The 15,960-nt window shown below is 35.2% G+C and overlaps 2 protein-coding genes across 4 annotated transcripts in view; both read right to left on the bottom strand.

Moving 5' to 3' along the window:
- LOC138702743 (acid ceramidase-like) overlaps window positions 1-3,721 on the bottom strand; it is a 33,760-nt gene extending 30,039 nt beyond the window's left edge. The window contains exon 1 of one of the 2 annotated variants that reach the window (XM_069830060.1): window positions 3,582-3,721. The gene's annotated coding sequence lies outside the window, so the exon portion shown is untranslated. The other variant, XM_069830051.1, reaches the window with a different exon arrangement.
- Window positions 3,722-3,779: 58 nt separating this feature from the next.
- Window positions 3,780-15,203, bottom strand: APC10 (anaphase-promoting complex subunit 10). Of its 2 annotated transcripts, none has more exons than XM_069830083.1 (4): window positions 14,748-15,203; window positions 12,203-12,331; window positions 7,083-7,245; window positions 3,780-4,065 (listed from the first exon to the last, which is right to left on the bottom strand). In XM_069830083.1, exons 2-4 carry the CDS (start codon window positions 12,312-12,314, stop codon window positions 3,780-3,782), a joined length of 561 nt encoding a protein of 186 aa, XP_069686184.1. In that variant the 5' UTR covers window positions 12,315-12,331; window positions 14,748-15,203. The 2 variants fall into 2 exon arrangements, with proteins under 2 accessions (XP_069686184.1, XP_069686179.1); XM_069830078.1 differs by having other exon boundaries at window positions 14,736-15,038.
- Between the last annotated feature and the right edge of the window lie 757 nt (window positions 15,204-15,960).

Below are 15,960 nucleotides of genomic sequence, written 5' to 3'. Positions count from 1 at the left end.
ATAATAATAATACCACCACAAATTATTGGGTGGAATTGCAGCCCATATAAGTTGGCGCCACTGGTCTCATCTAAAATAACTGAGGAACATCTTGCACTGTTCACATCTTAAACTATTTTTCTTTTAATTACAGAATCACATGAATTCCGATGTACGATTTCGATTTTGTATGACGTACAAAAACGGAGTTGTCTCATGCCTCAAATATTACGAGAATTTCATGCAAAGGACAGTTTTTGTTAAGTTATATAAACTAATTACATACACAATTTTTACTATTTATAAATATAATAACAACAATAATAATAATATTTTATTCCCAACAATAGTGTCAAATGATGATACATTTACTATTACTTGCCAAGAGATTATATGATTTGGTTTTAGATATTCAAACATAAGTAGGATTTCTAAAAAAACTCGAAAAATGGTTGCTTAAAACACTATCTCCCACATTTATGCAAGTTCTTAGAATAGCTATAAAATGTCCTTCGTTTTCTACTAGGGGTTTAGTCATATCAAATTCACCATGGTCCCTATGACCACATAACAGCAGACCCTGTTGTCCACATAGTATGACTGTTTTGATTATTGGCTTAAGTTTTTTTCCTACTTTCCAAAGCCTGAATTCTCTTTTTATCATTAATACTTAAATCAATAGACAATTTCTTTCCAGACATCATATCTACAAAGTTACCTGCTTTCAATGTGGCAGTGATGTGATACTGTGTCTATGAGGGTGCAAGAAGGCTTAATTTTGTACTGTAATGTCACTTTCTGTATGACCTAATCTTTTAAAGTTTCACATACTCTGAAAATGAGATTTAGATACTGTACTTTAGAACAAGTAGCAGGCGAGCAGACCTACTAAAAATTTTCAGTAGGCTCAAATTTTGTAAGTTGTAGGGGAACAACTTGAGAAGATTAGCTCCGTACGTAGATGAAATTATTGGGGATCATCAGTGCAGTTTTAGGCGTAATAGAACGACTATTGATCAGATTTTTTGTATTCGACAGATAATGGAGAAAAAATGGGAGTATAAGGATACAGTACATCAGTTATTCATAGATTTCAAAAAGGCATATGACTCGGTTAAGAGGGAAGTATTATATGGTATTCTTATTGAATTTGGTATTTCCAAGAAACTAGTTCGATTAATTAAAATGTGTCTCAATGAAACTTACAGCAGAGTCCGTATAGGTCAGTTTCTACCTGATGCTTTTCCAATTCACTGCGGGCTAAAGCAGGGAGATGCACTATTACCTTTATTTTTTAACTTCGCTTTAGAATATGCCATTAGGAAAGTTCAGGATAACAGGCAGGGTTTGGAATTGAACAGGTTACATCAGCTTCTTGTCTATGCGGATGACGAGAATATGTTAGGAGAAAATCCACAAACGATTAGGGAAAACACGGAAATTTTACTTGAAGCAAGTAAAGCGATCGGTTTGGAAGTAAATCCCGAAAAGACAAAGTATATGATTATGTCTCGTGACCAGAATATTGTACGAAATGGAAATATAAAAATTGGAGATTTATCCTTCGAAGGGGTGGAAAAATTCAAATATCTTGGAGCAACAGTAACAAATATAAATGACACTTGGGAGGAAATTAAACGCAGAATAAATATGGGAAATGCGTGTTATTATTCGGTTGAGAAGCTTTTATCATCTAGTCTGCTGTCAAAAAATCTGAAAGTTAGAATTTATAAAACAGTTATATTACCGGTTGTTCTGTATGGTTGTGAAACTTGGACTCTCACTCTGAGAGAGGAACACAGGTTAAGGGTGTTTGAGAATAAGGTGCTTAGGAAAATATTTGGGGCTAAGCGAGATGAAGTTACAGGAGAAAAAGACCTTTGGGGAAGCCGAGACATAGCCGGGAGGATAATATTAAAATGGATTTGAGGGAGGTGGGATATGATGATAGAGACTGGATTAATCTTGCGCAGGATAGGGACCGATGGCGGGCTTATGTGAGGGCGACAATGAACCTTCGGGTTCCTTAAAAGCCATTTGTAAGTAAGTAGGGGAACAACTTAGTAAACTCCATTGGTCTGCACATGCATCAAACTTAAAGAGTGACACAATATACTATTCACCTCCTTCTTCCTAATTGTCAGCCAATAACGGAAGAAAGCATTACTTACGTAGGCTTTCAATGAAGCAGAATATTTTCATATTTCATATACTTAATAATAACTCAAAAAGTAGTAGTCAGATTCTAATAAGGAGAAAAGCATGTTGAAGAGTATTGTTTGGAGATTTCTAAGATGTTTGAGTCACCGCAATGTAACAAATGTAAGACTTCTTAATTGAGGTTTGTTTTATACTACTGTAGTGTGGGGAAAATATGTTTTTGAAGTAGAAAACCCATTGGCAATAAACTTGAAGAGATAAGGTGGGTAGTTGTAGTGTATGAAATCGTCTAAATATATTCTACTTTATGTTGAAAAAACCCCATTTTAATAGAATGAGTCAATAACACATCACCAATTGTTAAGTTTATGTCTGACTGCTTGTGGTCTGTCAAGTAGTGCATACATGAACATTATCTTCAAAACCCAACCATGCTTTAAAAATAAGCAACGATTGTTTTAATTGGTTTCATTTACTTAAAGGGACAGACTAAAATAGTCAGCTGTCGCCAATCTTTTCAATTGGATTTTTTTGTAACTGAAATTGGATCCCAACTTAAAGTAAAGGAACGATTGTGTCGCCGCCTTTTCGCAGAATGTGGAAAAGACAAGTGGAAGAAATGTGGTGATCACGTTAAAAATAATGAACAATATTTTTCTAGTGTTAATGTAATAGACAGTGAAACTGACAGAATAATTTCGTTAGGCAAATGCTTCACTGATAGCAGAGATGCATCAGATGACTTGTCAATCAGTAGTGACAATGGTTCAGATTAATGGAGGGAAACTCCGACTCTGCCTCAAGCACAGCAGTGAGATTTGGTAACCTCCCATAGCGGAGTTTTGCCAGTTGTTAACCTATAGTGTCCCTACCTCTATGCCTTTACCTTTTATAGTGTCCTATATTCCACAGTATATTTATGTTTGTAAATGTAAGTCCGTTTCTTTGAAAATATTTGTAACAAATGAAATTGATATTTAAATTAAGTTTAGCTATAAATTATGTGCTCTGAAAGTAACTAACATTACAAGTACAGTATAGCCTATTATCTTAAGACCCGCACACACGCACGCACACACAAAGTGCGCTCCTGGACCCATTGGAATTTGAATTTGGGTCTTCAGCATGAAAAGTTTAAGCTCTACTGGTTTGACTAACATCTCTGTACTAAACATGAGAGAATATTATACAGTACATTCAGGTTAATAAACATATAAATTAAAATATTTGACTATACTGTTCATATAAATGGTAAAAAAATAAACAGTCAATACATTCATCATATATTTTAATACCTGGAACATATAAAATGTTGATCGAAATTATGAAGCTTAACTCTGTGCTTAACAAGGTAAAAATTTCCTTCTTGAAAGTCAAGAAAAATACACGTAATGTCTCTATCTTCAGTTGAGATGTAAATAATCTGAATTTTAAACACATACTTGCTTCTTAGTTCTTTGTTATAAAAGTCCCAGTTTCATGTTGAGCATTAATTAAAATAATATTGATGTCTTGACTTTGTTTTGTATCACCAACCTGAAGATTCATCATTTGTCAGTTTCATTAACATATTCATGGTTTGTCAGTTTCATTAATGCATATCACTTCACTTTAATAATAAAATTACACTTCTATGTTATTTATCTTATGCAACTATATTGCTGACATTCTACAGTCACAAAGTTTCCAGATTCTTCTATTCCAATCCCCCTGCACTCCATTGGAGAATGGATTTTAATTTGTCTCATATGAGTATCTCTCCCATTCTGATGGTTGCTTATCACTGCTATTTGAATCATGAATGTCCTTATCGGCTTTTCATGAATGTCTTTGATTGGAATGAGAACCCAGCCTGTAGGTTCATTCAAGTCTATTACTTCAACTTCTTGAAGGTCGTTAAAATTTGTTCCAGCTCGGATAGAAATGCTGAAATGAAAGGAATCAATGTGAATAAGATCGTATTTAATAATTATTAATTACATACTACTCAAAATAATCCATAGCAGACACTGGACAGGGAGTTCTGGGGTGCTGCCATCCCTGTTGAAAGAATTTAAAATGTTTATTCTGTTTTCATTTGTCCAATGAGTTGACTTGAATTTTGCTATATATTCAATGCATGTTTTGTCAATTATTAGACAATTTGACTTTTCATAACTGAGTCCTTCCATCACTAAACTTCACAAGGTGTCACTGATGACAAGCAATTAAAGTGTTGTGCAAAATTATGAAACATGGATTGTTTACAATTATAATCCAAATACATACTTTTCTCTTAAGAAATTCACAAATAACCTATTCTAGCAAAACTATGGTAGTTGGGGAAGTACTAACGATATTGGAAGAAAAAAAAAAAGTCTGATGAAGGTTGAAAATACTTGGAAGAGTTTGTTCGTTAAAATAAATATTGTAGTGGTCAGTAGGGCTAGGATTCTTAGATAAATAAATATTTTATTTGCACTGTAATAGAAACTCTTAATTGTGCTTTAAGTTTCGGACAGGGCCACTTCAGCATATATTTTAAATTTTATTTCACATAAAAATACATATTTTTATTTTTTTTGTAAATACGTATTTTCTAATATTCACATAAAAACACACAAAAATTAAGTTTTAATCAAATGATTTTCGACAAAAGCCGAATATTCAGTGCAGTTGCTTAAATGTGACAGCTAGCAACTGTTTCTTGGAATTGCCTATCTGTGGAACTGCAATCTGTTCTCTCGCCACAAGTGATAAGAGCTGTCACCACTAAAAAAATTGTACTGTAACTAACACATAAACATTGATGTGTCATTTAGGAGTGCTTTGTAAGTTATTAAACGTTGATTTGAGAAGCAATTATAATTTCATAAACATCAACTAACTGCCTTTGTTTTCGTTTTCAATCATAAACCTGTCTCTAGGGAATGCATGTTCTTCCTCAATAGCCAGGGCTTCTTATCAATCTTACCATAAATATTTGAGAAGTATTCTGTTCTTTCAAAATGGAAGGGATCCTTCTGTCAGAAACAGTTCAGCATGTTCGTGATGTCGAGAAAAACTTAAGTCTTAGTGGAGTTAGTTAGTTAGTTAGTGCAGTTTAAAAAGGGCGCGTCAGCTACTATGGCTATTTGCGCCCTTAGTCTTTAGTGGATCTAAGCACATGTGTTATAAGAAAAATACAGAAATGTGCTTGAAAATAATAGTGGGTTTCACACTATGTGTAAGATTTCGTGTGTGTTGGATGGCCAGCAGAAAAATTATATTGATGTGAGTGTGAGTAATATGTGCTATTATAAATTTGCCAGGCTGACTTCTTGTGGCGTGCTCTTTTTCCCAGTACAAGGCAGTGTTCCGTGATAATCGTCATTCATTTGTGATGGACAACTTGAGGACGAACCTCTTTGTGTACTGTAATTCTTCAACAGTTGTTGGCGAGACAGCATAATTTATACTGGTGAGTATTGCATATTGTTTATATTCATATAAAATAATTGAAACATAATTAAATATTTTTCCTTTTTTATCACATATTTTCCCGATTTTAGCACCTACTGCGAGTAACTTCACAGGAGAAGGCACAGTATGTCTCCTGGTTCACAGAGACAAGATCAGATAAACAGGTTCAACAAAATTTCAGGACTAAGTATGGAAGGGAATCACAATCAAGACCAACAATCTGTGAATGGCATATAAAGTTCTGCATCAAAACGGTTCCAACAACCAAGCACAAGTGAAGATGTTAACCGTGTTCGTGAAGCTTTTGTTTGTAGCCCTCCAAAATCTGTTCGTAATGCAGCCAGGCAGTTGAATATTCCATGTTTAACCATACACAAAGTGCTGGACGTTTGTGACTGTATGCTTACAAAGTGCAGCTACTGCAGTATATGCTCAAAAATTGCAGATATTCAAACTGCAAAAGAGTATTCTTAAAATTTATTATAGTGCCTCCATTCGAACAGAAAGAAAAAAAGTTTTTGAGAAACTGAAATTTCACATTTTGCAAACCAAATAAATTATACATCAAAATATGAAATATTTTAAAATAAATTCTATCATCATAATACAAGGACAGAGGACAGTCAATAACATACAGTACATCAATCACTATGGGTTAACTACTAAGTTCACCACGGAACAGGTTTTGCTCAGGTAAATGCTGCTGTTCTTTTGCTGATATTGATCGCGTGTGACTATTAGGGAAACAGTGTGTATAGTCAGAGCCACTGATTTTAACGTGTGGAAATATTAAATAGGATGCTAGGATACTCTTAGCTTATCTTCTGCAGCAGATTCCAGAATACAGTCACTTCAGAATATAACATTGTGGTCCATGCATATTCTCATCTACTCTTTACATTTTTTCTTGTTTCTCGTTAAAAAAAAAAAAAAAAAGGAAAGTTCATCGTGCACAGTGGTGTAGAAGATTGTTGCTGAAGAGGGGCAAATTCTTCAAAGTGAATTTGCATCAGAAATTATGCAATGAATCTGGAGGTTGGCTTAATTATTTGCGAATGGTTACAGATACTTATTTGAAATTCCTGCCATTAGTAACTCCATAAAAAAAAAAATCACTAGATTGAGAAGGGCTTTCATACTGCTTGAAAGACTGACAACTACTAAGAATTCTGGCGGCAGATAGAAGGAGACTTGAGGCAATGGTCGAAGGAAGGTTCTCCCTCCTCTCCTCAGAATTAATAGACTCTGGACATCAGAGTGAAGTGAATATTATACTACTATGGACATTTTTGATTCTGGACAATTTAACATGGACATTATTCCATGGACATTTCGACATATGGACATTATAATCCTGGACTGTATGTCTGGTAATCATTAAAATAAACCCAATTAGATTCTACTGGTTCTGTTGCAGCTTGAAACTACTGCTCCAGCCAAATCTGTGAAAACAGTGTCCACCATGCAAATGGCTTGAAATTAGACTATCTTGCAATACATACCGGCTAGGAGTATAACTTTCGTCCAACTTGTAATCAGTAAAAATACATATATCATGTACAGTTGTCTTCCTTCGAAACTGAATATTAACCAGGTGGGGTAACTGTCCATCAGACTGCCAATAAGTATCCATACAATCATCTCGCAGTTGGTCCACTCCAAAACCTAACAGAAAACATTCAGCAATTTTCTATTGTAAAAGATTCTACTAGCATATGTAATATACACGAATTATAAACACTACAGCTAATTAATGTAATTAACTTCATGTAAATGTCGAAAAAGTCAAGCATTAATTGACGACTTTCAGTTAGAAAAAGCGAAAAGAGATTAGATTACATAGATACATGTTTTGAATCCAGTGATAGCTTGTCAACTAATGACTTCTCACACCACCATTCTCATTCAACAACTCCAATACTTGCTACAATACCACTTCGTCATACCTAAATAGTTTTTGACAAATGCCTCATTGATTTACTGAAAGACTGCAACAATCAATAAATTTATGATCATAACAGATGGTCATCAATTTATCGGTCTGTTTTCCACTCTTCCTATGCCACAAAAACATTTTGCTACTGCTACTTTATGAGAAACTTCATCTAGTCTGAGAATAACGAGAAATTTCCCACGAAAGATTTCAACATAATGTTGATAAGGTTTAGTCACAAAATACTCCTCTAATAACGTTCGTGGCTGACTGGCTCACAATTCTGGCATGTAAACAATCAGGTGGAAATGTTATGTTTTATTTAACGACGCTCGCAACTGCAGAGGTTATATCAGCGTCGCCGGATGTGCTGGAATTTTGTCCCACAGGAGTTCTTTTACATGCCAGTAAATCTACTGATATGGGCCTGTCGCATTTAAGCACACTTAAATGCCATCGACCTGGCCCGGGATCGAACCCACATAGAAGGCCAGCGCTATACCAACTCACCAACCAGGTCGACAATCAGGCAGATGCAACATATTTCATTCCATGGTCATATTTCATTCCATCAGTTTGGATCCTAAAATCAATATCTTTTTCTACATTTTGAGAAGTGAAACCAAAAAATATTCTACTAATAAATAACTTCATCAGTCTGAGAGCATTACATAATATATGAAGTTCCTAATAGAAAGCCTCAAAATGATACACGATATAAAAAAAATACAATGGTTCTCTTTGCGACAATAATGTAGCTTTCCCTCACTGGGATGGTGAATGTCAAGAATGTAAAGGCAGAAAAAATAGTTCGTAATGATAAACCAGCAGTACCAGTGACGTGAAGGGAAGATAACGAAAAATTGAAGTATATAGTAAAAGAATTAACTTATGTGTTTGAAAATTGAAGAAAACATTTAAAGAGAAATCTGGAATGATCATACATAACATATAAATTAAAAAACCGCCACACTATACACAAAGAAGTTAAAAAAAAAGATTATAGGAGTTTCCAGTTATGTCCAGAATTGAAAGAATCAATACATTCTACAATTGGTAGAAAGAATACAAACAGGGCAGTAATTTCAGGGTGGAAAACTGAGCACTTGTCCAAGGCAACAAATTTCTGGAAACTTGTACGAAAACTTGTATGAAACGGAATGTATCTCTGGTATGGAGTATAAATTTTAAAATATAAATGTCCTGCTTGTCTGCCTGCCCACATGAAATTTTCGTCGTTGTTAACTTGGGTGGCACAAAGTATATGATTATGTCTCGTGACGGGAATATTGTACGAAATGGAAATATAAAAATTGGAGATTTATCCTTCGAAGAGGTGGAAAAATTCAAATATCTTGGAGCAACAGTAACAAATATAAATGACACTCGGGAGGAAATTAAACGCAGAATAAATATGGGAAATGCGTGTTATTATTCGGTTGAGAAGCTCTTATCATCCAGTCTGCTGTCGAAAAATCTGAAAGTTAGAATTTATAAAACAGTTATATTACCGGTTCTTCTATATGGCTGTGAAACTTGGACTCTCACTCTGAGAGAGGAACATAGGTTAAGGGTGTTTGAGAATAAGGTGCTTAGGAAAATATTTGGGGCTAAGCGGGATGAAGTTACAGGAGAATGGAGAAAGTTACACAACACAGAACTGCACGCATTGTATTCTTCACCTGACATAATTAGGAACTTGAAATCCAGACGTTTGAGATGGGCAGGGCATGTAGCACGTATGGGCGAATCCAGAAATGCATATAGAGTGTTAGTTGGGAGACCGGAGGGAAAAAGACCTTTAGGGAGGCCGAGACGTAGATGGGAGGATAATATTAAAATGGATTTGAGGGAGGTGGGGTATGATGACAGAGACTGGCTTAATCTTGCACAGGATAGGGACCGATGGCGGGCTTATGTGAGGGCGGCAATGAACCTTCGGGTTCCTTAAAAGCCATTTGTAAGTAAGTAAGTTGTTGTAAGTAAGTTAACTTGGGTGGCAACACTGATCATATAAAACACTTATGTAGAAATTATGATGAATAACTATTTAAGAACATTATAAATACTTTAGAACATTACCATCAAGTAACACTAGCATACATGGATAAATTCTATCCGTCAAAATACAGTCATGCAACACGTACTAAGTTCAAACCAATGTGGTGGTAGGCTAGCATTCAGCGTGAAACTAAAAAAGAAAACACTTAACTAAAATCAAGAAAAATATTGTGCAATGCTTAGAAGACTTATTAAGCATCAAAAAGGATTATGTGAGGGGAGTACATGTTGAGTACAATCACAGTACCTCGGCTAAAACAATATGGACTTCAATTAACTTATATGGTTCAATAGTAACTTAAATGGTTCAATAGTCATAAAACCACACTTTCTTCACCACTATATTACGAATATTCAATTACAATGTAACTTCCTTAAGATTATTGCTCCAGATGTTACATGATTCTTCTTCTATTACTATAGATTGCAATCCAAGTCATGAATTAATCACTCCTATACAAGTTACGGATATATATATATATATATATATATATATATGATGTGTTACAAAAGTGTAGACCCAAATTGGTCCCGGACCAGATGGTATTACTTATACAATGATTTACATGATGCCTTCAAATATCATAACAGTATTAGCCAAAAACATGTCTTGGACTCTACATCAACCTCAAATACCAGATAGTTGGAGAAATTTCTGTGTCATACCTAATCGAAAATCACATACCCACATACCATTGGAAACCAGGTTACACATTACCTCTCCTTTGTTTTAAGCAATGTTCTAGGAAAATATTAGAAAATCACAAGACTACTGTAGAATTTTACCTGGAAAGATACAGATTATGGCCTATTCAACAATATGGTTTCCGCGAAGAGTTTAGTAACTTACTACACACAATTTACTAACATTGTTGACAGAAGCCCATACAGTTTGTTTACAAAAGAAACAACTATCGGTAGTTTCTGCATCTTATCTAAGGCATATGATACAGTAAACCTAAATATCTTCTATTAGCACTCAATAATCTACATTTACCAGGACATGTTTTCATCACAAAATATTAATTGTATTTAACATAATAACAATTCATTAATATGTCACATCAACGTCAACGTATATACGTCACCCAAACATCGTAAGATGAAGATTACATTTGTAAAGTTTCTTTCCAGCCATAAGCAGTGCTGACTAAGATCAGACGCTATGGACAGTACTCTATAACAGAGTCGCCAGTATGAAAGAATAATTCCGAGCCTTTGGCGTGAGACGAACTCGATAGCTCAGTGGTAGAGCGCCTGACCGGAGACCAGGAAGTCGCAGGTTCGATTCCCGCTCGAGGTTGTGAAATTTTTCTTTCATACATGGCATGATTGTGACTATAATAGTATTTAATTCATTAATTAAAATAGTTGTGATGTCATTAATACATTTTGTAAATACACATAATAGGTTTCATTTATCTAAAACTATTATGCAGGTTAAATAGTAAGTGGAATTCTCTGAAATGTTCGAAAATAGACCCCTTTACACTATTTGATTAAATGTTTAGAGTTAGAAAGTGCAAGATTAATGTGCGAAATGTAATATATTAATTTTTATATTTAATATAATTGCTCATGCTACACTAACGTAATCAGGCTTATAAAAATTAATGAAATGCTTTGAAATAAAAATTATACGAAAGCAAATGTATTATTTATTTGAAAGTATAATATGAATATAGACAAATATTGTTTCAATCTGAACAACTTAACAGACTATATCGCAACATAAGAAAATTAGGAGGACATTAATGAGATCTCGAATACCTGTGCACAAAACTAGAAGTGAACAGATACTGGACCTTATGTTTGCTACTTAAGAGTACACTACAAATGCATGCATAGTACTGGAATTTCGTTGTCTGTAAGAAAAAGGCACTATGCAGAGAGAAGACAACCAGAATCCCAAACTCCATTGGTCATATCCAGCAAAACCAGCTTCATTGTAAACCACCAATTCAAATAGAAAAAGACAATTTGGTGCTTATCCTAAAAAAGTACTAGTACGCCTTTTAATTTTATTAGGCCTCTTTCTGGTCGAATCAGTGAGATTCACTGCACATTGAAGACCTAATAATGCTGACACTGAGCCAAAGCTACTTGAACTGAAGTGTCCAAAAGACATCAGAAATTCTCCTCCAGGTTCGAAATAAGTTCTGATATCAATGAATAAGACTCTGCTGGGACAGGTACTTTTTCATAGTAACAGTGCACAATCAATTGTAATTTGGAAGTAGGCCTATATGTTTTTTAACTCTCTTTTTTTTTTTTTTTTTTTTTTTTAATTTTAGCTACCAGAACACTGTCTTATTGTAAAACTCCTCGAATACACAATCAAACTAACAACAGCTAGATCCTTATAGCTACTTTCCTATAGGACTATCTTATTATTCCGATTAAATTTTCAGTACTTCGTTCATATAAAGCTGTAGTGTGTAGAATAATCTTTACTGGTATATAAGTTAGGTCTTTATTTATTGATCTTTTAGATTACATATATTTTTCCCTTTTAAATTGCACGTCCTATTTCGAATTAAGTTGATACATACAAATTTACTTGGAAAAAAAAAAAATTGAAATCCATGGGTATACATACAGACTATACTTAATACATATTTAAAATACCTGGTTTACATGATGACAAACTCCATATTGCTTGAGAACCGACTTCTCGAACCTTGCCAGCTCTTTCTTCACGAACTGGATCAACAGTTTCAACTCCTGTCTTTGTACTCATTATAGGCAGTTAACCATCTGTCAAAAATACATACAACCTATTACAGAAGAAAAAATTGACGAAATTGGAGCTGCTTTGGAATGTACAACTGAAAAGTCTCTGAGACGTGTAGCACAGGAGACTGGAATTTCAAAAACATCTGTCCATCAAGCAACAAAAAAATTACAATTAAAGCCCTTCATAATAACTGTAGTTCATCAGTTACAACCCCTTACTTTTAACAGAAGACTTTAATTTTTGTAACTGGTTGGTAGAAAAAGACCATAATGACGAAATTGATCCCAGATCAATTTCTTTCTGATGAAGCATGGTTTTTTGTTAATGGACATGTACCATCACGTAATAACAGGCACTGGGCAATAGAAAAACTTCAACATGTGATCGAGGTTCTACAGCATGGGCAAAAATTAGGAGTGTGGTGTGCCATTAATGCTCACAGAATTATTGAATCTTTCTTCTACGAAGAGACAATAAACAATGAAAGATACATACACCTTATTTTGGGACCACTGTGTGAAGAACTGACATATCATGAATAGTTAACAGGATATTTCCAATAGGATAATGCGACCATTCATATTGTCAATGCATCTATGACAGAGCTCAATCGTATCTTTTTAGTAGGTTATTTTACGACGCTTTATCAACATCTTAGGTTATTTAGTGTCTGAATGGGATGAAGGTGATAATGTCGGTGAAATGAGTCTGGGGTCCAGCACCGAAAGTTACCCAGCATTTGCTCATATTGGGTTGAGAGAAAACCCTGGAAAAAACCTCAACCAGGTAACTTGCCCCAACCAGGAATCGAACCCAGGCCACCATATCTTTGGGCAGAGAATTATTAGTAGCGGGCTATGGCCGGCTCATCCCCCAGATCTAACACCATTAGATTTTCATTGACGGGAAACACTAAAAGACAGAGTGCATGCAAATAATCCTCGCACAATTGAACAACTGAAAGATAATATTTGTGACGCAATTAGACAAATTAGTGCAGTGGAGCTCATGAATGTAAACCATGGTTTTTTACAGCAATATGGTCAATACTTCCAGCAGCTACTATCATATGAGTGAGTACAAAATTCTCTAATTAATGTAACATATAATAATTAATGTTAAATACAACATAGGGCCTATTATGGTTAGTAAGTATGCTTGTAAATTTTAATTTGGTGAAGCACCGTCAGTTTAAGCGCCCAGTTGCCGGTGGCTGCTCAAGCACCATGCCACTCAGCAGCTGAAGAATAAACTGGTACTTATCGCTGGAACACTGTACAATGTAGTAAATGGACCAATTCAACAACATGAATGGCTTAATTTCATTAAAACACAAGCAGCGTAACATTCTGAATTCATTAGAAGTGAGATTTTTGTACTTATCAAATTTATTAATGATTACCAAATACAAGACAAACTCAAGAAAACAGAGCATACACACAACACAATGAACTGTAGCTCAGAATGAATTCACAATACAACCGGTGACTTCACCAGTATTGTATACACCAAACATTAATTATACCATACCACTGACAAAACATAAAAACTCGTTATGCTCCCAGAGACTACTGCATCATAAAGTCGCAAGTATTGATATCTTTAAAAAGGAACAGTGGGACTCTTGTGCTTTTTGTACTAACCAATGAGCAAACCTTAGAAATGCATGAAATAGTCATTAACTTATTTCCTCAAAACATCAGATTCATGCCCTTTTTCGACCATATCTTTGGATCATTAGTTTACAATTCGAACAGAAGGATAAAGATTCTGACGTTCGCTTGTGCCGTTCTTAATTGAAAAATTTGGTTTCCTTCTCTATCACTTCCTCCTCATCATTAGCGACAAGTGGTCCCAATGCCAGTGACAAGAAGCCCCATTGTCTATGACAAGGTTAGGTATGATTTGATGAGACAGTTTAGTAGCAAGATGTCTACGATGATAGCGAACCATACTTGACAGCTGCGATAGATTACACAATAATGATCATACACGTCAAGAATGAGGGGAATAAGTCGCATAGCATGGACCATTTCGTGATCTGAATACAGTACGTTTAACGGAACCATGGAATAAGTTACATAATATCTTGGCCAGAGGCAATAAAAATTATTTATGTGCAATCTGTAAACTAGCCAGAATAGTTGGGAACTATAACAGGCAACCCATATAACAACGTATTATCACTAAATATTGCTCTTCAAAACAATGTAGCTGCTCTCAGAATATATATGATGTTTCGCTGTCACGCCTGTACTTATTACATGTTATAAAAAAAAAAGGACATCCGAGAGAAAGAGAGACATAATACCTTACATATGATTTAGAAATTTCATAAATATGCACGAAGTACACAAATCACAATCTAATTCTTAAATAATATAATTTTTTGACACAATTATTCCAATTTATCAATGATAATACCGTATTTCGCACTTTTCGCAGTAGGATCGCCCAATCCAATTTCCATAAAAGTCAGGAACTAAAAATTTGAAATTCAAAATCATACAGTACAATACAGTTTAAATGCGACATTCACAGATTCACGCCACCAGTGCACACAACTGACACAACACAAAAAGTAAAAACACAGACGATAGCAGACGACACAAATTTCTGCCACTTCAGCTAATTCATGTTGGCAGAATTTGTTCTTATATTCTAGTTCTCGAGATTGCCACTGTCACCAGAGTTATTCTTTTTTATCCTCTCAGGTTATTCCGAATCCCAGCACTGAGCAATCTGATGGCATCACGGTGTTCCGAATTTCAACGATGACGTCACTAATGCTCTACCGGTGTCACACCGGTTCCAGCAAGCGAATGACACAAAAACAGTCTTCTATTCCCGCCCTTTGTGAGAACCAATCACATTCATTGATGGACTTCGCCACCACCTGATGGAACCCACTGCTCTGGATGGAACCGGTGCAACACGCCACGGGAGCATCAGTGACGTCATCGTGGAAATTCGGAACGCCGTTATGCCATCAAATTGCTCAGCGCTGAGATTCGGAACACGTAACGTGATTTGTCATCGAATTGCAGAGCGCGAACTCTCCAGGTGCGTTCGGTACAGTCACAGTCTGTTAATATAAAAATTAGTTTCAATTACTAAGAAGACAGGTATTAAATTCTATAAAGTAATGCTTTTTTTTTTAGGACTAGGTTGAGTATTCACCGGCCACTGAACGAATATTGCACATTTTATCGCTGCCAATGTGGCGCTATAATAGTAATATACGCAAGCCCCTACAGTCTCGGCTGCGCGGAACGAGGAAACCGGGGCAAATTGAACGCTGCGCTTGCCGCCATGATGTAGGAGAGCAGACGCATAATAGCAGTACGTAAATCACACAATTTAACGCTGTGACGATCTAAAATTGACAGATTATGTCCATTTTCGACCTTTAACGTGAAATTAGGACGAAATAAATATATTCAAAGTTTCATTGATATGGGTCAGAGCATTAAAGGAAAGAAAATACGTAGGCAGCAATTGATAGGAAACATGCTCTTACATCCATAAATAGGCCTACACAATACACATTATAGAATGTATAATTTTACGTTAATCAGCATATTGTTAGGTTTCAGAGAATCGAAAATTATATTAACATACATTACTCTTAGATCATAAGACGTAAATA

This window comes from Periplaneta americana, chromosome 1, assembly GCF_040183065.1.
Source record: "Periplaneta americana isolate PAMFEO1 chromosome 1, P.americana_PAMFEO1_priV1, whole genome shotgun sequence".
Classification (NCBI taxonomy): Eukaryota; Metazoa; Arthropoda; class Insecta; order Blattodea; family Blattidae; genus Periplaneta; species Periplaneta americana.
This window is presented reverse-complemented; position numbering and strand designations above follow the sequence as displayed.

Coding starts and splice junctions, on each gene's coding strand:
- APC10 (XM_069830083.1), bottom strand. CDS start 12,314: ATGAGTACAAAGACAGGAGTTGAAACTGTTGATCCAGTTCGTGAAGAA. Junction 7,246..12,202: donor TTTGTCATCATGTAAACCAG/GTATTTTAAATA, acceptor GTTTTCTGTTAG/GTTTTGGAGTGGACCAACTG. Junction 4,066..7,082: donor GAAAGTTATACTCCTAGCCG/GTATGTATTGCA, acceptor CTTTCATTTCAG/CATTTCTATCCGAGCTGGAA.